This window comes from Tachysurus fulvidraco, chromosome 4, assembly GCF_022655615.1.
Source record: "Tachysurus fulvidraco isolate hzauxx_2018 chromosome 4, HZAU_PFXX_2.0, whole genome shotgun sequence".
Classification (NCBI taxonomy): Eukaryota; Metazoa; Chordata; class Actinopteri; order Siluriformes; family Bagridae; genus Tachysurus; species Tachysurus fulvidraco.
The window spans coordinates 25,247,650-25,270,142 of NC_062521.1; the positions used below are offsets into that span (position 1 = coordinate 25,247,650).

At 41.8% G+C, this 22,493-nt stretch overlaps 1 protein-coding gene across 7 annotated transcripts in view; it reads right to left on the reverse strand.

The window, feature by feature from the left end:
• Positions 1-22,493, reverse strand: part of inpp4b (inositol polyphosphate-4-phosphatase type II B) — a 294,006-nt gene that overhangs the window by 176,306 nt on the left and 95,207 nt on the right. Inside the window, exon 1 of one of the 7 annotated variants that reach the window (XM_027145918.2) lies at positions 20,384-20,449. The exons of 4 other annotated variants lie outside the window; for them this stretch is intronic. In XM_027145918.2, coding sequence (XP_027001719.2) covers positions 20,384-20,434 — 51 coding nt within the window. In that variant the 5' untranslated portion in view covers positions 20,435-20,449. Of the gene's footprint in view, positions 1-12,233; positions 12,487-20,104; positions 20,321-20,383; positions 20,450-22,493 lie in introns of those variants that run through there. 2 more of the 7 variants (XM_027145921.2, XM_027145920.2) reach the window with 2 other exon arrangements.

Below are 22,493 nucleotides of genomic sequence, written 5' to 3' on the forward strand. Positions count from 1 at the left end.
CTCTATGTGTGCTAGACCATTGATGGAGATCTGTGGGTGTAACAACATGCAAATCCGCTGTTTTGCGGACGTACTCTGTAATTTACGCATGATTCAAGGCATACACACACACACACACACACACACACACACACACACACACACACACACACACGCACACACGCACACACACACACATGCAAGTACTAAGAACATCGGGTTAGTGGAAATGTATTGCAATTGTGCGTTGGTTACAAAAAAACTTGATAAACGAGGTAATGTGTACACACACACACACACACACACACACACACGCACACACACACATGCAAGTACTAAGAACATCGGGTTAGTGGAAATGTATTGCAATTGTGCGTTGGTTACAAAAAAACTTGATAAACGAGGTAATGTGTACACACACACACACACACACACACACACACACACACACACACACACAGCTTGTCAAGTTAGTAAGAATCTTCAAACTTCCCTGTGTCCTAAGTCTCTGTGAAGGTTGTTACCATAGAAACAATATCATAATTGAATGAGGAGTTAAATACACCTATGGCTTGATGGTCTATTGTTAGAGGAAAGTAAAATGAACGTGTATTAATTAATTCAATCCGTAGTTTTAAAACTATACGCACTGCTTAGGAGATGCTTCTATCTACAGCAGGTGGAAGAGGGGAAAAGGCAGAACATGAACCATGGAGCTGTGGTCCACCTGAGTGATACAATAATCAGGAGCAGGTTTACACTACAAACAGGGATCAGTGCTTCTGTCCAAGTTCTCTTCCTCTTTCTGCATCAGGACTTCCTTGTGACGTCTGTCACTTCTGCAGAAGCTCATGCAAAACAGCTGATTAATCACTACAGGTCCGGACAATACCTGGAGTGTGTGTGTGCACGGACAATACCTGGAGTGTGTGTGTGTGCGTGTGTGTGTGTGTGTGTGTGTGTGTGTGTGTGTGTGTGTGTGTGTGTGTGTGTGTGTGTTAAGGGGTGTTAGAGCACACAAAGTAGGGCATGGTGAAAACTGAACAAGCCGGGAACATCAATAAATAATACGTGCCAACACACACACACACACACACACACACACACACACACACACACACACACACACACACACACACACACACACACACACACACAGGTAATAGAAATAGCACAGAAGAACAGAAATGGAAAAAAGAATGTAGAAGGAGAGATACATTACAAAGAGAAAGAGAGAGAGAGAGAGAGAGAGAGAGAGAGAGAGAGAGAGAGAGAGAGAGAGAGAGAGAGAGAGAGATTGTAAAAGACAGGAAGGCAGAGAAGCAAAGTGACAGTAGAGGTAGAGAGAGAAAGACAAAAAGAAAGTGAAAGAGAAAAAGAAATAGTATAAACAGGGAGAAAAATGGAGAGAGAGAGAAAAACAGAAGAAGAGACAAAAGATGGATACACAGATGGATAACATGCAGTCACAGAGAGAGAGAGAGAGAGAGAGAGAGAGAGAGAGAGAGAGAGAGAGAGAGAGAGAGAGAAAGAGAGAGAGAGACGGACAGACAGAGAGAGGGAGAGAGATGCACACACATTACCTTTCAGCCAAGCTTTGCTGTGTCCATCAAGATAAGGACTAACACAATCTCATCTTGAGAAGCTAATTACCCCCCATCACACACACACACACACACACACACACACACACACACACACACACACACACACACACACACACACACACACACACACACACACACACACACACGTGTTTGTCTTTTTGACAGACTGCCCTGCTTACCTAATGTTAAACATGAATTTATACCTAAACCAGAACACTAAAAGAAGCTGCACTTTCATGTAAAAACCATCCAAATGTCCCCACAAGGTCAAATCACTCATGAAGACAAAAAATAAATAAATGAATTAAATTAAAATAAATAAAAACTAAATAAAAGAACACAAGACAGAATACACCCTGGACAGGATGCCAGTCTATCACACACAATCACACACAGTATGGACAACTTAGAGATGGCAATCAGTATGTCTTTGGACTGATAGAGGACACCGGAGTACCATGAGGAAACCTCCATGGCACAGGAAGGAGGCAGGAATCGAACCCCTGACAAAGTGAAGGTCAAAGTCAAAGTAAACTTTATTGTCATTCCCCCAGGCAACAGGGTGGGAATAGCAGAACGAAATGATGTGTCTCCAAAGCTCCAATTGTAAAACATACACCAACAGGAAGTAAACACAATAGGCAGCAGAATAATCTACACAAATGTCTGCATGACAGACAGTACAGAAAAACTACACACATACACAAGGACATACGATAGATAGATAGATAGATAGATAGATAGATAGATAGATAGATAGATAGATAGATAGATAGATAGATAGATAGATAGATAGATAGATAGATAGATAGATGATAGATAAACAAACAAATAAATAAAAAAACAAATAAATAAATAAATAAAAAACAAACAAATAAACAAGTAAATAAATAAATAAAAAAGACAGACATACAGCTAGATAGACAGACAGACAAATAAATAAATAAAAAGACAGATCGATAGATAGGCAGATAGGCAGATAGATAGATAGATAGATAGATAGATAGATAGATAGATAGATAGATAGATAGATAGATAGATAGATAGATAGATAGATAGACAGACAAACAAATAAAAGACAGGCAGTAAGACAGCTAGATAGAGAAAAATAAATAAATAGATAGATAGATAGATAGATAGATAGATAGATAGATAGATAGATAGATAGATAGATAGATAGATAGATAGATAGATAGATAGATAGACAAATAAATAAATAAAAAGACAGATCGATAGATAGGCAGATAAATAAATAAATAAATAAATAAATAAATAAAAAAGACAGACAGACAGATAGACAGATAGATAGATAGATAGATAGATAGATAGATAGATAGATAGATAGATAGATAGATAGATAGATAGATAGATACTTTATTATTCCCCACTGGGGAAATTAGTTTACATGATCAGCCGAACACAGCCATACTGTACAATACAAAGGATTAATGCTGTAGAAATAAAGGGGATACAGTAGATATAAACCCTGGACAAGAGAATTATACCCCGAGAAGTCTACATTTAGTCGACAACATGCCCACACACACCATGTGACAGAAACATCCTGCGAGGCATTTTTACCTCTCCCTCTGTTCCTGCCGTTCCTGACTCAATGTGACTTCAGCTTTGTGTTCTTTGACTGTTTTTCCTTGATGCAGCATGAAAACACAATGCTGGTCTTCTCAGAGGCTTAATGCGAGTCATGATAGAAATTCGCACATCAGTTACGCTTACAATGATGAAATATTGAAAATAGGCATGAATCATCTATTTATGCCCAGTTTCCATAGCGATACTGTAAGATCCACTCATTCCCATTTTTTAAAGATTAACTGCATATCACCCGCTGGCTTTTCTTTTTGTCTCTACGGGTTCATTCAAGCTGCGTTTTTGGCCCTTAGACGAGGTAAATCCATGCAAAACGGATCGATTCATCGATCGAGGTTAAGAGATATGAGATGAGGTGCCTATGTCGGCAAACGCTCGGCTAAATAGCTGGATGTTAATAATGCAGACTTGTACAAACTCCAGATTTTTCGGCACGCTCTAAGCACGGTGCAGCTCGGAGTTCTGAAAGAGATCCGAAAGAGGATTTCGCGCCTGTATTTCGGGAACGTGTTACCCAATCCTCACTGTGCGAGAATGAAAGTTAATCTGAGGAAGCATCGTACACACAAACACACACACACACACACACACACACACACACAATCACACACACTAAACTGATCAAAGGGAAAAAAGTGTAGTGATTACGTTCTGGGTCAAAGGTTACGCTGCTGTGGCTAATGTCGGTATTCGATCCCTACCGTACCTGTGTGTGCCTTCACCCACACTTCCAACAAGACACAGGAAACTTCTGAGGAACTGAGAAGACTCTTCTGAATGAGAACTACACAGTTTCTGTTTTGCACGAAGCATGAACTTGTTAAATAACAGAAGTGACAAACTCGGTGACGGTTACAGCACTTCAACAAGGAAGACTGAATTCTGCTGTTTGTGCAGCTAACAGGATGTTCATATGGCAATGACCAGAACTGGAAAACAGCAGAAGAGAACGTTCCCGCTTCACGGTGTCATAACACCACGGTCTCGGGTTTGACAGATCGATCCTGAGCTCGGGTTGCTCTCTGTGTGGAGTTTCACATGTTCATCTCACAGACAAAGCTATCTTATATTCTATAAAAAACCTGTACACTGAACTGCTATGGGAACCCATGCGGCGTGTGGGCAGTAGGTCTTCCTGCTCATTTAACGCACTCTCACACACTTTTTTTTCACATGCAGATAACCAAACACTTCTGTACGCTGATCTAGACAAAAGACGATTCACACCCACAGCATGTCTTTAGAGACCTTGTTCACATTAACACAGGTCTCTTTTTTTTTTCTAAATTTAAATACAATTATGACATGATATATTCTTAATATAAAATAGCATTTAAATAGAGAATGAAATAATAAAATAAAGGAATAAAGAATAAATAATATAATAATAAGGCACAAGTACAAACAATAATAATAAGAGAATATATATATATATATATTCAGTGTGGTATATATATATATATATATATATATATATATATATATATATATATATATATATATATATATATATATATCTCTATATATTTCTGTGTGTTTGTGTGTTTGTGTGTGTGTGTGTGTGTGTGTGTGTGTGTGTGTGTGTGTGTGTGTGTGTGTGTGTGTGTGTGTGTGTGTGCATATATACATCTTACAGTTATCTCATTTATACAAATGGATAATGGATGGAAGATTAAGGGCTTTGCCTAGGGGCCCAAGAGTGGCAGCTTGGTAGCCCTGGGATTCAAACTCATATCCTTCCTATCAGTAGTCCAAAACCTTCACCAAACATATACAACATATACACCCATTAAACATGTAACAGAAAATAACGATGCATCTCTGGTACAGTAGAGATCATGTGATCTGACGACTTTAGACAGGAAAAAATTTACATTAAGATTCTTATTACACTGAAATTGCTGAAAAGCTCCAGGTTGTACAATTGCACTCGACCATATAAAGTTAAAGAAGGGAACTAATTTAGAATCACTCAGTCTGGTGTCACTCGGACGAGGATGGCTTCCCTTTTGTGTCTGGTTCCTCTCATACGCCGTTCCATCCGAGTTCCTTAATAATATTCGGTTTATATTTAAAATTTCCATCCTGATTTTTGCTATATCTGTAAAGCCGCATTCGCTGCTTTAACGTCGGTCGTTAAAAGCTCCATACGAATCGAATCGGACCGGATCGAACGATTAAATAACATCTAACTTTTGACATCGATCCATTTAAAATGCGATTCGAGGAAGGACGTGGTTTTTAGTCATTAGTGTGCTGCAGTGTTATATAAAGTATTAGAAAGCAACACTTGAGTAAAAGTACAAGTATCGTACTAGAAAAAGACTTTGGTAGAAGTGAACGTCACCTTTTAGAATATAACTCAAGTAAAAGTCTTAAAGTATCTGATATTTACTGTACTTAAGTATCAAAAGTACTTTTCTGATATTTAATGCACTTAAGTATTTGAAGTAAAAGTAAAAAGTAAAATTTCAGTGATTTTCGGTAGGTATAAGAACAGGGGCGGTTCTAGGGTTTCATATTTAGGGGGTTTAGCCCTCAGTGAGAATTTAAAACAAGAAGAGTTTTATATTATATATTATATGACTACATAGTAAGCCAAAAGTTCTGGTATTATTAAATGGCAAAAGTGGACACCAAAATTTTATGCATGATGTAATGATGCCAGTCTTGAATCAGATCAGTTCATGTATGTGTGCATTCTCTACAAACAGTGTGTCCAATGAATGCAGTCATTAATATAAAAATATTCACAAGACAAAGACCAAATCAATAAATATTATTTTTATTTAGTATTGTATGTATTGTTTGCATTAATATTTTGTTTGTGCTACAACTCTGGTAATAAGAATAGGGAAATTTCACTGCTTTTGGTTGCCGTCTTTGCGGCTTTCCGATTAACGTTATAGATAAACGCCTCCAGCTCTGACTTCGCGTGCACGCTGCGCGTACCTGTGCTTCTCCGTACAGCGTGCGGAGCGTAATGCAATCTAGGATCAGTGATTCACCAAACCTCCCTTATTGCAGTCACACACATTTCTTCTGATTTTATTTTGTAGTAACGAAGATGCTTAGTGGAAATATAGCGTAGTAAAAGTATACATTTTGTCTAGGAAATGTAGTGGAGTAAAAGTCAAAGTTGACATAAATTTAAATAGCGAAGTAAAGTACAGATACGTGACATTTCTACTTAAGTACAGTAACAAAGTATTTTTACTCCGTTACATTACAACACTGGTGCGCTGTAGTGCGCATTAGTCATCGTCCTCAACACCTCAACATGTTAAGCCACGCCGGTTCTATGAGATCCATCAAAATGTGACTCCAAACATGTGACGATTGTGTAGCGTTGTTGCGGTAGAGAGAGATACTCGTTACAGCGACGTAGTAAACACTCGTGCAACACTAACCTGGAATTAAAAAAACTGCCGTTGCGAGACTTTAGGAAAATAAAGTCAGCTTTAAAGTGAACTGGAGAGAAGGTTGTTAAAGCTACATTTGTGCCATTGGTGTAAAATCTAGATACTGTAATAGATAGGTCTTATCACTGTGCTATTTCTAACCTAATCTGCAAGCAAGCATCATCGCAACTGGCTGAATTTCTTGACCTCTCAAGAGATGTGTGTGTGTGTGTGTGTGTGTGTGTGTGTGTGTGTGTGTGTGTGTGTGTGTGTGTGTGTGTGTGTGTGTGTGTGAGTGTGTGTGAAAGGCCACTGGTTCTCGCCTACCACACGCTCTCTTAACTCGACAATGGAAAAACCAAAAAAAAAAAGGGGGTGTCCGAAACGAGCTGCCTCGCAAAGTTCTAACAACACAAAGTTCTTTCTGTCTCTTTCAGTCTGACTCTTTCACACTGAGAGGAAGCTTTATGAGATAAAAAAGAGCATCCGGTTCCTTTACGCTGACCTGAACCTCTCCATCACTTCCTTCCATCGCTTCATTCTCTCAGTTATACCGTATGTGTGTCTATCCAAACACACAAACAGATAACACACACACACACACACACACACTTACACACTTCAGGCAAGTTCCTGCTATTCTGTGAGCTTATCATACTGAAGTTTGTGGTTTGCAGAAGAGGAACATCATCAACACTTCAGGTTATTTCCACACAGCTTCACATCGAAGCGGTGAAACAGGCTGACTAGGTACCAGTGAAAATGTCCTCATCAACACGACTTAAAAAAAATTATACACACTCGCCGTCAGGGACAAAACGTATGAGAAATAGTTCCTGTGTTGCTCATATGACATACATCACACGCATGCACAAGAACTCCATCTAGAAAATTTTATAGTAGTTAGAATCAGTAGAAAATGCGAAAACTCACTCTCACTCATTCATTTTCTACCACTTATCCGCACTTCTCGGGTCACGGGGAGCCTGTGCCTATCTCAGGCGTCATCGGGCATCGAGGCCCATCGCAGGGCGCACACACACACACACACACACACACTCTCATTCACTCACACACTCACACACTCCGGACAATTTTCCAGAGATGCCAATCAACCTACTATGCATGTCTTTGGACCGGGGGAGGAAACCGGAGTACCCGGAGGAAACCCCCGAGGCACGGGGAGAACATGCAAACTCCACACACACACAAGGTGGAGGCAGGAAACGAACCCCCAACCTTGGAAGTGTGAGGCAAACGTGCTAACCACTAAGCCACCGTGCCCCCATGCGACTAAAAAAATATATAAATAAGACACCAATATATTATATATATATATCAGACATCACTGTTAGAGCTTGTAATACGAACATATAAAATTTATTCATTCACTTCTATTGTCCAAACCATTATGTATGCTACCGGGACCGAAAATCCTCTTAACCACACACACAATACTATCACTAACATATTAATTATTACAGCTCTAATCCCAAACAGCTCAGGGATTTCATCTGGCTAGATTAGGATTATGAACGCAGGCATTCGGTTTGTGCTGTGAGTCGTCTCTCCGTGCCCATCCCTGATGTAGCCTCGGATTGCTGAAGGTCTTAGCTGAAGGTGTGAAACCTGCCGCATTTCTGCTGCTGTGTCAGTCAAGATTTGACACGTCTTGCGTTCTGAGATGCTTTCCTGCTTGTCATGGTTATAAAGAATCTCAGACCAGTGATGCATATATAATTCTACCGTTCTAGAGACATGAGAGCTGTTTGTAAAAAATCCAAATCCCTATACGATCATCTTCCCACGATGGAAGCTACTATTACTAGCCTAGCACCCCCCCCCCCCCCGAGTCTGAAGTTTGATGTGAAGACTAACACTAACTCTTAAGTATTCTTGCTCAATGCTAATGCTAATGCTCTTAGAAATATTATGGCCTTATATATTATATAGAGCACACACACACACACACACACACACACACACACACTATCATGATAAAGTATCTCTGTTTCTCTGAGCATATCATATATTACAGTGTTTATAATTTGTGCCGCAGGACGTAAGCACACCGCCCTAAATATTCGCTCCATCACACTCCAGAGGTCAGGAACACAACGGTCTGAGAGACAAGACAGTAATAACCGAAGGGGAATCGTCTCTGTTCTCTCTTCAGCCCTGAATGATGAAACCCAAGAGAAAGACAGCATGAGACATTCTGGCTTGCAAAACAAACAACTGGAAGTAATGGAGAGAAAGAGGCAGAAAAACGAAGGAAGACAAACGAGGCCTTCGACGTGTGTACGAGGATTGATCGTGAATGTCTGGCTACACTCATTCACTTGCTCATTTACTCGCTCACTAACCTTTATTCTCCTCTTTCCTGCACAGGTCAGGACAGAGGTTTGATCTATGCCCTCTTCTACACCGCTAGACACTCTGACATAGGTCTCACAAGGAGCGCTCTATCTCTCACTCCCTCCCTCTCTCACTCTCTCGCTCTTTCTCTCTTTGACTCTGTTTGTTATCCATCTGTGTATCCATCTTTTGTCTCTTCTTCTCTCTTTGTTTTGTCTCTCTCTCTCTCTCTCTCTTTCTCTCCATTTCTTCTCCCTGTTTATACTATTTCTTTTTGTCTTCCTCTGACTTTACTCTCTCTCTCTCTCTCTCTCTCTCTCTCTCTCTCTCTCTCTCTCTCTCTCCCTCTTTCTCACACTCTCTCTCACACACACTCTCTCTCCCCCTCTCTCTCTCTCACTCTCTCTCTACCTCTAGACTCTCTTTCTCTCTCACTTTCTCTCTTTGACTCTGCTTGTTATCCATCTGTGTATCAATCTTTTGTCTCTTCTCTCTCTTTTTGTCTCTCTCTCTCTCTCTACTATCTCTCTCTCTCTCACACACACACACTCTCTCTCACTCTCTCACATGCTCTCTCTCTCTCTCTCTCTCTCTCTCTCTCTCTCTCTCTCTCTCTCTCTCTCTCTCTCTCTCTCTCTCTCTCTCTACCATAAAGGACACTCAAGACTCATGCTGAAGCCCAAACACATTAAGTAGAGCTACTGCACATAAAATCAATGTTGGGCTGAATCCCAATTGACATCCTATTCACTATATACGCGCACTATAGTATAATATATAGTATGTATAGAGCTGAATAAATAAAGCACAGAAAAATCCGATGAAAGTAATGTTTCTTTCTAAAGGAAACGGGTTCTTTTTTCTAGCTGTGCCTTTCAGATGACCTTTCCAACGACCTGCGTGCCCTCTTACGTGGACTGATATCGAAATCTTGAGACATAGCATTCGAGACTGTTTTTAAACAACGTCTGGACCTCCAGCTTTATGCACAAGCGGAAACAAAAACATGTGCTGAAGAAGCCTGGTATCTTGCTAATGTATAATAGACCTATTTGTTTAATGACATTAATTACTGAAAATATGGCTTCATGATCATTATTAAACTATTATATTAGATAGTATTTAATTGACTCTAGTTTAATTTATTCTGATAGCTAATTCTGTGTGTGTGTGTGTGTGTGTGTGTGTGTGTGTGTGTGTGTGTGTGTGTGTGTGTGTGTGTGTGTGTGTGTGTGTGTGCCTGCGTGTGCGTGTGCGTGTGATATAATCCATTTAGTCATGCTTTCAATTTGGTAAAGATTTGGCTAAATCTATACACTGGTTATATAACAACAACAACAACAACAACAACAACAACAACAACAACAAAATGCTTATAGTTTGAAGACAGCACTCGTCTGCTATTGTAGCTCGAGTCAAGAGTCAAGTCAAGGAGCTTTTAATGTCATTTCAAGCGTATATATCTGTTGCAGTACACAGTGACATGAGACAACGTTTCTCCAGAACCATGGTGCTACATAAAACAAAGACAGGGCTATAAGGACATGTAAGTAGTCTTAGCCACATAAAGTGCAACTGTGCAACCTGGTGCAAACAGTGCAGGACAAGACAAACAAGACAGTGCAGGACAGTGTAGGACAAAAGACAGTTTCTTGGCATCAGGTCCTTGATATAATGTATAGAATTGTGCAAAAACAGAAAACGACTGAAATATAGTACAGTATGTGCAAAATGGCCGAGATATAGTACAGTATGTGCAGTTGTAATATAGTTCAGAACTTTAAATCTGATAGAAAATCCACTAAGATCTTTATTACACTACATTCACGAGAAAACAGAGGGAAAAAAATCTAAATGTTTCCCTTAATTCACGTAGTTAATTTCGGTATCCTATCGTTTCTTAGAGTGTGTACACGGCCCAAATTTAATTTCTGCACGTCCTGATGTAATAATTGGACAGCCAGTGACTCATGGGATTGCTGTGGATGGGGTCACGCCGCCTTTACTCACTGGTGCGTTAGCCAGGTTTATGGTCAGGACTTCATCAGACTACGGAAGGTACAGACGAGTCTACAGATGGGTCTGTGGTGTTAGTTCGCTCGACTACAAACTTGTAGAAAGGACATTATTTACTTTGACATTATTTCCTGTCCAGTGTCACACAAATAGAATAGAATCGAAGCCTATATTATCGCCACATATACAGTGCAGCACAGTGGAATTATTTTCTTCACATATCCCAATTGAGGAGGTTGGCGTCAGATCAGAGTCAGTCATGATACAGCACCCCTGGATCAGGGAGGGATAAGGGCCTCGCTCAAGGGCCCAACAGTGGCAGCTTAGCAGTGCTGGGGCTTGAACCCTGATTCTCCAATCAACAACCCAGAGCCTTAACCACTTGTGCCACCAGTGCCAGTGAGGATGAGGTTCCATTTTGAGTCTGGTTCCTCTCAAGGTTTCTTACTCATATCATCTCAGGGAGTTTTTCCTCACCACCGTCACCTCAGGCTTGATCATTAGGGTTAAATGTTAGAGATAGTAACTTAATTTAAACGTATTTATTTATTTGTTTGTTTGTTTGTTTATATTTATTCTGTTTCTACACTTCTGTAAAGCTGCTTTAAATAAATAGAAATGAATAGAATCGTATAAAGTGGCTTCTGAACAGACGTTAATCCCGTAGACCCATCTGAGATCTGAATACGGGTCTGTACTTACATCTCTACCGTGTACACGTTAATGTGAATCATCTAATAATAAGCATTACAAAAAAAGCTACTATAGTGAGTCAGGAAGCTCAACTTTACCCTGAACTCCACTTCACCCTGTTTTCTTTCCTTTGATTGTTACAATAAAACGACAGTCATATCAAATGTGTAGAAATGACTCTAATATATAACAAGGTTGGTTTGATGAGGCTTTAACACTCAAAGGCCAAACAGCCCAGAGCGGACATGTACTGTAAATATTTTAGACACGGTGTAGAGACGAGCTGTACAAATGAAGTCCATTTAAAATACACACTCGTGAACATACACACACACACACACACCGACAAGAAAGATACACACGTCTGAAAAACATGAAAGTAAAAGCGTACGTGCAAGTGCTGCTTAAAAACATAAACACAGGAAACAGATATAAATTTGCGTGTGCTCTCTTTCGATCCCCCTCTCTCTCTCTCTCTCTCTCTCTCTCTTGCATACACACACACACACACACACACACACACACACACACACACACACACACATAAACACATGCACAAAAGCACACTTACAGGTCTGCAGTAGTATTTAGCCGAGGTGTCTGGGTGAGGCAGCAGATAATCAGAGAGTCACATCATTAGATCTCTTCATCCTCTCCTCACACACGGTGTGAACTCTGCTGTACTACACATGCTACTGCCTGCAAGATCGCACACTAGAGCTCACACGCGCAGAGCGCACACACGTGCACACAGTAACACACACACACACACACACACACACACACGCAAACTGCACAGAGACTGAAAGCCTCTGCAAACAGATAGAGAGAAAGAGCGAGAGAGAGAGCGAGAGAGAGAGAGAGAGAGAGAGAGAGCGAGAGCGAGAGAGAGCGCGAGAGAGAAGAAAGATAGAGACGGAGGAAAAAAGAGGGAGACCTAGACAGAGATGGAGGAAGAGAGAGAGAGAGAGAGAGAGAGAGAGAGAGAGAGAGAGAGAGAGAGAGAGAGGAAGGGAGCGGGGATTATGGGGAAGAGAGATAGAAAGAGAAAGAATAGTAACAGTGGAAAGTATGTGTATGAGTTTGTGTGTGTGTGCGTGTGTGTGCGTGTGTGTGAGTATGTGAACATGTGAGTGCATGCACATGTGTAAGTGTGTGTGCACATGCATGTGAGTGTGAATGTGTGTACAGTATGTGTGGTGTGTGTGCACGTGCGTGTGTGTATGTGTGTGTGCTTGTGTCTGTACGTGTGTGTGTGTGTGAGTGAGTGTATGCATGTGTGTGTGCTTGTGTCTGTACGTGTGTGTGTGTATACATGTGTGTAGTATCACCAGGCTAGTATAAAAAGTCCAAGAAGGTTCACATTCAACACATTTACAAACAGCCATGCATACAGGCATGCACATTCAAACATGCATTCTCACTCACACACACACACACACACACACACACACACACACACACACACACACACACACACACACACACACACACACACACACACACACAAACATACACAGGACAGCACATGAGTCAGGGTTTCGTCTAGTGTCAAAATTATGCAGCCTTAATTATAGAGCTCTAACCACACACACTCACTCCCTCACACACTTATCTCGCCACCATCGTGAACACACACACACACACACAAACACACACACACACACACACACACACACACACACACACACACACACACACACACACACACACACACACACACACAGAGCTCTGAGCTACACTCCCAAAACAACTCTCATTATGGTACAAAAGTAGCTTATAATCATACATTCACACACACAAATCTCGCTACCTACACAGACAGACATACACAAACCCCCACAGGCACACACACAGAAACAGAGACACACACACACCACACACACACACACACACACACACACACACACACACACACACACACACACACACACACACACACACACACACACACACACACACACACTTATCTCACTACCCTTGTAAAGACACACAGACACAAAGATACAAATACACACACACATATACAGACCCACATTAAAAACAGACCCCCGCAGGCACACACACACACACACACACAGACAAAAAGACACACAATCACACACCTACAACTTTAACTTGCTACCCTTGTGAAGACGCCCACACAGACACACACAGAGCTCGACTCACAACACTTCCCTTATTACCCTACAAAAGTTGTTTATAATCACACACACACACACACACACACACACACACACACACACACACACACACACACACAAACTTTTATCTTGCAACATTTATGAAAACACACAGCCACAAACACAGACATGCACACATACAATTCTCCCTGTGCTAAACACCAATTAACACACACGTTCTCCACCGCAGCTCCATTTCTCACTCGGTTGTCAGCGCGTATGCGCAGGAGGAACCGTGAGAAGACTTTCAGCTCGCACTTTAATCACATGTTCACATGCAGTTCAAGAGCCAGAGAGAAAACGACAGCTTCGTATATATATATATTGTGTACTTTATCACCGCTGCTTACACACTGACACACTTCTCGCAACTAATAACCTTCTACACACTCAGCCTTGGATTAAGTCGGAGGAAGATAAGTGAGCCGAGTACTAGCCACACTCCCGAGCAGGCACACGTTCACCGATATGTCTTCGAGTGACAGAATTTCCTCACACATTAAAAAAAAAAAAAAGATGCCAGGAGACATTTCTCAAATCTGTAGACGTTAGGCGTTAAAAACACTGCCGGCAGAACGGTACCAAAGTCGTAAACACGCTCCACAAAATCAAAAACACCAATCTTGTCGTCTAAACTTCCCAAACGTGGCATCTTTCTGTCTAGAGCTGTCAGTGTTGTTGTACATATCAACACAAAAGGATGGCAGGGGGAATGTGCTGGATGATTTGCAGAGGTGTCAATACAGCTGCGAAGGAAAACAAACCCAAACAGAATCAGACCAAAAAACTTTAGTGTGGTTCACAATTTCAGAGAAAAACGTTGACTCGACTACTAGACCCTTTATTTTCAGGGGTCAAACCACTAGACATCTGGAGAAGCCCCAACACGGCCATGCCACAAGTGTTGGGCCCTTGAGCGAGGCCCTTAACCCTTTCTGCTCCAGGGGTAAATGGCTATCATGGCTGACTCTCAATTGCCAAAGTTAAGGCTATGCAAAGAGTAATCAGTTCACTGAGCAAATGACATTTACTTTATTTGGTAGATGCCGTCATCCAGAGCAACTTACATTTTCTCTTATTGCTATGTACAACTGAGCAATTCAGGGTTAAGGGCCTCGTTCAAGGGCCCAGCAGAGGCAGCTTGGAGGAGCTTGGACTCAAACCTCACAACCTTTCGATCAGTAGTCCGACACCTTAACCACTGCATTACCACTTCCTCCTTTATTAAGCAAGTTCAATCTAAACCACAGACAAATCCGCTGACATGTTTATTTACTTTCAAAAACGGGTGTGAAGTGCAAATCTAAGTCTAAGGGGTTTTTTACACCTGGTCACTTCCTGCGTTTTCTGTGATCAGATAGCTATCCGATGGTAAAAAGGTCTAAGGTCTAAATGCCCTCCGAAACGTTTTTGAGACGGATATAAATCCGATCGCTCAAACCCCTTCATGAGGTGGTCTGGGACGCCTTTCAGATGAAACTGGACAGGTGTAAATGCATGTGGTTGTTCAAGCCACATACGTCATCGGGTCTTAAAATGCACTGCTGCCGCCAGCGAAAATGCAGCAAACAGTAAATGCTGTTTTTTGTAGCAACCGCATACACCAAAGCGTGTTCCATTTCAATTACCCCGGAAATGAGGTCAAATATATTAGCATTTTGGGCGGGAGTAGTAAGATCGGTTCGATATCCGATTCGCCGAGACGCCTTTATGTGGCCTAATGTAAATGGAACAGTTTTAACAAATCAGATAGCTATCGGATCAGAGACAACACATGAAGTGACCAGGTGTAAAAAGGCCCTGGCTGCATTTATTGTATAAATCTATACGATAGGAACGTCTGATATACTGCTGTGAATATTTCATAGTGAGGAAAGAGCTCGTGGTTTCATTATTCCACTGAGAAATGCTTCAGGTCCTTTGAGTCAAGATGCTGATTTGGTGTGTGTGTGTGTGTGTGTGTGTGTGTGTGTGTGAGTGTGTGAGTGTGTGTGTGTGAGTGTGTGTGTGTGTGTGTGTGTGTGTGTGTGTGTGTGTGTGTGTGTGTGTGTGTGTGTGTGTGTGTGTGTGTGTGTGTGTGTGTGTGTGTGAGTGTGTGTGTGTGTGCTCCAGTAGAAAAAAAGTCTAATAAGTGTTTGGTAGAGGTAAAAAAAATATCATTAGAGAGAGAGAAAGAGAGAGAGAGAGAGAGAGAGAGAGAGAGAGAGAGAAAGAGAGAGAGAGAGAGAGACAGAGAGAAAGAGTATGAGGTTAGGAAAGTAACATGAGAAGTGAAAAACAACATATTTCAAATAACATAATAGATAAGGGTGAGCGAGACGTGAAATGGAGAGAGAGACTCGCAGCGTGAGACACCTCAGTCGCCACGAGAGGAATAGAGAACGCAGAGAAAAGGTAAAGGAGGATGAAATGGAAAACTTACTGGACCTTCAGTTCTCATAGGTGCACTAATGCAGCCAGAAAAAGAAGCTGAAGCCCCTGATGAAAGGCCCTGAGAGCCTAAAAATAATAAATACCCAGAATTCCAATAGCACACAAGTCATGTTGCATGTTTGCAATTCTGAGCAAAAACACACGGAAGTATCGTTTCTTCTTCTATCCACAACTGCTTAAGGCTCTGGGTTGTTGATCGGAGGATCGGGGTTCAAGGCCCAACACAGCCAAGCTGCTACTGCTGGGCCCTTGTGCAAAACCCTCAACCCTCCCTGCTCCAGGGGTGCTGTATCATAGCTGCCCCTGCACTCTGACCCCAACCTCCTCAGTTGGGGTATGTGAAGAAAAGAATTCCACTGTGCTGTAATGCGTAATGTGTTATATGTGGCAATAATAAAGGCTTCTATGCCCACAGGACGTCAAAGATCCAGATACGTCACTGGTATTTAGACTGTGAAAGCCATAGATCCTCTGCAGCAGCTGATGGTGGTGAACGATGGTGGCTGTGTAACTGTAAGGAAAGTGTTAGAGGAAGGTAAGAAAGCCAAGCGTACGGTTTTACACACCGTATATCTGTCTGATCCTTCTCTCTGAGCACCGAGGTACGTTTAAGCTGTGTGTGAAGTCAAAGTGGAAGCCGAGCAGAAAGCAAAGCTACAGGACGGAAACTGCGATAGCTTTCGGATCGAAAACGTTTTAACTTCATTATAGGAAGCATCTGTGAATCGTCCGTGCTGACGTCTCCAATCCGACCCCCCCTTGTTACTTTAGTGTGTGCGTCCTGCTTGCAAACTCTTCTGGTGAACCAATTTCTTTCTTTCTTGACTCCTTTGTGAACCTCTGGGATTTCGATCTGATTCGATCACACGTCTGGGAAGATCCTGCTGCATTTTAGCTTCTAGAAAATGACCAGAAGAAACAATAACAGCAGGTAAAATACAGTAGATATCCTATCTGTATCACCAAAAATTCCATTCTAGCCTGTGAAGACATAAGAGATATTATACAGATCCTTCGGGGAAACGCTCGATTTTCTCCAAATGAAACCTGAACTAAGTTAGTAGCTGAATTTAAAACACAGAACAATAAATGATAGAAAAAAAAAATCAAGTTTAACATTTGACAATTTTAACAAGTCCACTGTCCTAATTGACTCTCATTTCATTCATTCATTCATTCACTACCGCTTATCCGAACTTCTCGGGTCACAGGGAGCCTGTGCCTATCTCAGGCGTCATCGGGCATCGAGGCAGGATACACCCTGGACGGAGTGCCAACCCATCGCAGGGCACTGACTTCTCAGACGTTATCAATCGATATAAATGGACGAATTCTTCTACCTCGAGTCTGATTTAAAATGAGTTTGCTTTCAGTGGGAGACGAGTGTTTTCCCGATGTTTCCCGATACGCGGAATTTTACTAGTTGAAAATAACACCTTTCAGTTTTTCACCCACTCGTGGCGTCTCAGAGGGCGGAAATGGGGTTGATATCACCATTTACTTTGAAGATAGAAACATTTGTCTGGTCGAAAATAACCACTTTTGTTTTTTTGGAACTTTTCTATGAATATATTGCTCCTATAGACTAGATAAAAAAACAGAAACACATGAAATTCCTAAAACCAGGGATGCTCCGATCGATCGGCCGTAGATCGGTATCGGCCGATAATTACGTTTAATGACTCGATCGGTATTCGTTATATATGGCCGATCTTAGTAACCGATCGCCATCGATGACGTCGATGCGTGAGGACGTAGACGATCGGTGGGGATGTAAATGTTTTGGCGCCCGCAGTCATGTCATCGCCGGTGTGGAACTACTATGACGTTTCGAGAAACGATGAAAAATTCGCTATTTGCCGTTTATGTTTCAAAGAAATCTCACATGGAGGCGCATTGTCCAAAACATTAAATACGACAAACAAGCTTGCAACATGTCTTTATCTGGAAAAAAAAGTTAATAGTGATCATAGAGACTACATATCGGTTATATAAACTTGAATCATCAGAATCGGCATTGGTATCGGGCCGATCACCATGACAAAGAATCGGTACTCGGTATCGGTGGCAAAAATCCTGATCTGAGCATCCCTACCTAAAACCCTGAACTACTTTCTACTCTCTCTCACACACTTTCATACGAGCTCCGTGTTAACCGTCGCCGCAGAGAACATGCCAGAAAGCCGCCGCTGAAGCTCCGCAGATTTAAGGTTGAGTTATTGAGTTCACGGCATAGGTTTAGTCTACGTATGTTATGATCACGTGACCCAACAATCAAGGACCACTTGTGCAGCCGTAAGCTCTCCGACAAGCTCTGATCCTCGAGATGAAAACAATCAGTTTGGATTCAAATGAGATTTAAATCGTACGCATGCAAATCCATCGTAATCACTACAGATGTCCTTCATCGACGTTCCTCATGGTACGACAGATGTTCACGTTTCCACTTGTATCTGAAGAACACTTACTTTGTTCTAGGAAGACATACTTAGTGACAGACGTATCAAATATAAGTGTCTACTTTTTCCAGTGTTTGTGTCTTTTCTCAGTGTCTCCCTAAGATGTGGCGTCCCTAAGAATCTGAAGCCTGTTGTAGTGTTTAGATTTTAATCCCATTGCCTCACTACATATTGCATGCAACATTGAATCGTTAGGTGTTTTACACGCTCTCACGCATCGGATCTGAGCTCGAGGCGCATATCTTCCCTGAAGATGAAGAGATACACGCTGCTAATAGAAACCTCTCGCGTTGTGAGAGTGGCACACGGATATAAATTCGAGGATCTCGGCTTTCTTCTTAATTATCAGCCCGTCTCCGTCTTTGGCTGAGCGCCGTATCTCTGGCCGAGAGTCTAACACATGCTACACGCTACGGGAGGCCAATTAACGTTTCACAAAAGACAACGGCGGGAGAATTTATAAGTCTGCTTCGTAATTAAACGGAATATGTTGCTGTAAGCTATTGTAAAAGGAAACCGTTTAAAAGGAGAAGAATTCCGAGCCACGGACGGAACGGAAAGCGGCACTCTGACATGAAATCGTAATGAGTTTAAGTGTAAAGGGGGAAGGATAAAAAAAAAAAAAAGGAGGTGTGATTTATTTGATCAAACTGCAGCACGAGGGGATTAGCATTTAGTCGGTTTGTGCGCGGTCTGTGGGACCCAACCATAGCAATACGTCTTAGAAAATGAACACAGATAGTCTCAAATGTCTCTTAACAGATAAGCGCATAGACACTGCTCGAGAAAAATAATTAATGTTATAGACAGAGTAGAGGTCAAACTCCTGAAAGAAAAGAAAAGAAAAAAAAATGTAGGCGATATGATTAAAAAAATAGGAACAGGAATAAGTCATGTGCATGTGATGTTACGACAACAATCGCTTTAATTAGGCACATGTAGCACACCACGTACTGTACACACACACCACACACACACACACACACACACACACACACACACACACACACACACGCTCGCAAGCCTTTTATCTAACGTCTTATCTGCTGATTTACCATCTGAGGGTTTCTGCAGAGACACAAACGCTAACACATCCTTCACTATAAAGTTTTAAGTCTATTAGAAAAAAAACAAAACAAAAAGAAATCTTAAACGAAATTAATTGTCATTGTAAACGACCGTCCCCGAAACCGTCTCGGTGAGATCTTTTCAACTACTTGCATGATTCAAATTAAACTCCTGACACGACCTTTAGACCTGGTCAGTCTTTCATTTTTCATTCACGCCCACACACACACACACACACACCTACAGTACACACACGGTCAACTTGTCAGCATGTTAATCTGATGAACACACACTCTTACCCACACAGGAATCCTGAATGACCCATCCACGCGTATTACATCCACACGCACCGGTTAGCGTACACGCTCTTTTAACCCACATTCACGCAAGCTACAACATCAACATCAACATCAACACAGTGCCTGTTCGCTTCTGATCAGGAAATAAAGGTGTGTGGAGGAGTTACGAAGCCTGCACAGGAATTCCCTGCTTGTCCTGGCATGTCATAAACTCGACAGGCTCCTCACCGCCTCCTCTAGTCCTTCTGACCTCCACCCTTCTGCTGTGTGTTTTCTTACCTCATCCCGTACTCTCCTCCTGCAGACGCAGCAATACGGAGAACAGCTCATAGTCTCTCTCTCTCTCTCTCTCTCTCTCTCTCTCTCTCTCTCTCTGTCTCGCTTTTTTACTCTCGGTCTTGCTCACTCTCTCTCTTGCTCCCTCCCTCCCTCTCTCTCTCTCTCTCTCTGGGGACACGGTCATATCTTTAAACGTGCTGCTAAAGAGTCTATACTAAGAAGCGCTTCGAGGAGAACATTTGGAAGGTACTCACAGGGTGTCTGGATGTATCCTTAAAATTTTAGTACTGATACAAATCTATTTAATGATCAAATGTGCAGTGAGACATCGAATCTAGAAAGAAAAAGGGGAAGGGAGGAGGAGGTGTTAGGAGACATGAAGTCACATCGAATGAGAGACCATAACATCAAAACCTTCTCAAAGACACTTACCATATAAGACTGAAGAAAAAGAAGAAGAAGACAAAGAAGAAGTCTTTTTTTTTAATCCATGGATGAATGAATTGCACCAGATTAAGTATTCGCATTTAAGAATGAATGACTTTAATATTAAGAATAATATAAATTATATATAATTTGTTTTGTTTTTTTCCAGCACAAACGTTTAAAACCCTACAGAATGCCTGGAAATCACGAGAGAGCATATTTCCCGAGTCAACGGTGCATTTCAGATCAAACTCTGTGGGCTTTGCATTAATCCTGGCTCTCGGAGTGACCTTTTTGTAAAAATCCTCTTTCGTCCAGAATATCCTTTCACATTCAGAGGGCTCAGAGTCCAGGCCTCCAGCCGGTCAGAGTCCGAGTCAGCTGTTCAGCGAGATTCCCAAAAGTACCGCATTAAGAACCCTTCAGAGCCCGAGCTGGCCTGTGTGTCATAACAGAAGCAGATTGAAAACAAACACATCCACACACACACACACACACACACACACACACACACACACACACACACAGAACAGTGTGCCAAAAACCCACACACTTTGCACCACTGTGTGTGTGTACTCGAGTGCAGCGGTTCCCCCACATCGGCGTCGCATAACCTCCTGTGGGTCAAAGGTCAGCATGTGTGAGCGTTTATTAGTCGTTATCTTTTTCCTCGGCCTACAGACGTTTCCCTGTTGTTCTTAGTCCTCACATGATCTGTGTAGCACCAGCTGTCTCTCAAACACACACACACACACACACACACACACAACCCAGTGACACATAGAAGCAAGTTCATGTTGATCAAATGCTTATTTACTTCCTGTCTCAGCTGCTCAAACACACACACACACACACACACACACACACACGATAAAGGAAAACTGAGTCACACAGCTTCTCAAGTGAATAAAAAAAGAACAGACAGATTTCTTTGGGATTCTTGGCCATTTATGCCGCAACATGAGCAGGTTCTGATTTTTAAGAGAAAAAAAGGTCCAACTAGGTTTCAGATGCACGAAAAAAAGGCAGATAAATCAATTCCTGCATGTCCTCCATGCCATTAGTGATGATTAGTGAACATGCATGTAGAAGGGATGTCAGACAAGAGCCCGATCCTCCAATCAACAACCCAGAGCCTTAACCGCTTGAGCGACCACTTCCCCACATATACATTACAGCACAGTGAAGTTCTTTCTTCACATATCCCAACGTTGGAGGTTGGGGGTCAGAGCACAGAGTCAGCCATGACACAGCATCACTGGAGCAGAGAGAGTTAAGGGCCTCGCTCAAGGGCCCAACAGTGGCAGCTTGGCTTTGCTGAGGCTTAGAGCCCTGATCCTCTAATCAACAACCCATATCCTTAACCGCTTGAGCGACCACTTCTCCGAACGTTTCACATATCCCAGCTTATTATCAAGCTGGGGTCAGAGCACAGGCATGTTACCCCTGGAGCAGGTGGGTCTAAAGGTAAGAAATAGCCCTTTTAATATATTTGATAGAAATTCAATTAAAGCCAATGAACCAATCATGAGCAATAATAACATCAGCATCATTAAGCAAAACCAAAGTTTTTTTTTTTTTTTTTGCTTGATTTCACACTGAATATTTTCTAATTTTATCATATTTAAAAAAAAGATCTATTTTATTTCAATCTTCCCACTTAGTTTGGCTTTACTGGCTTTTA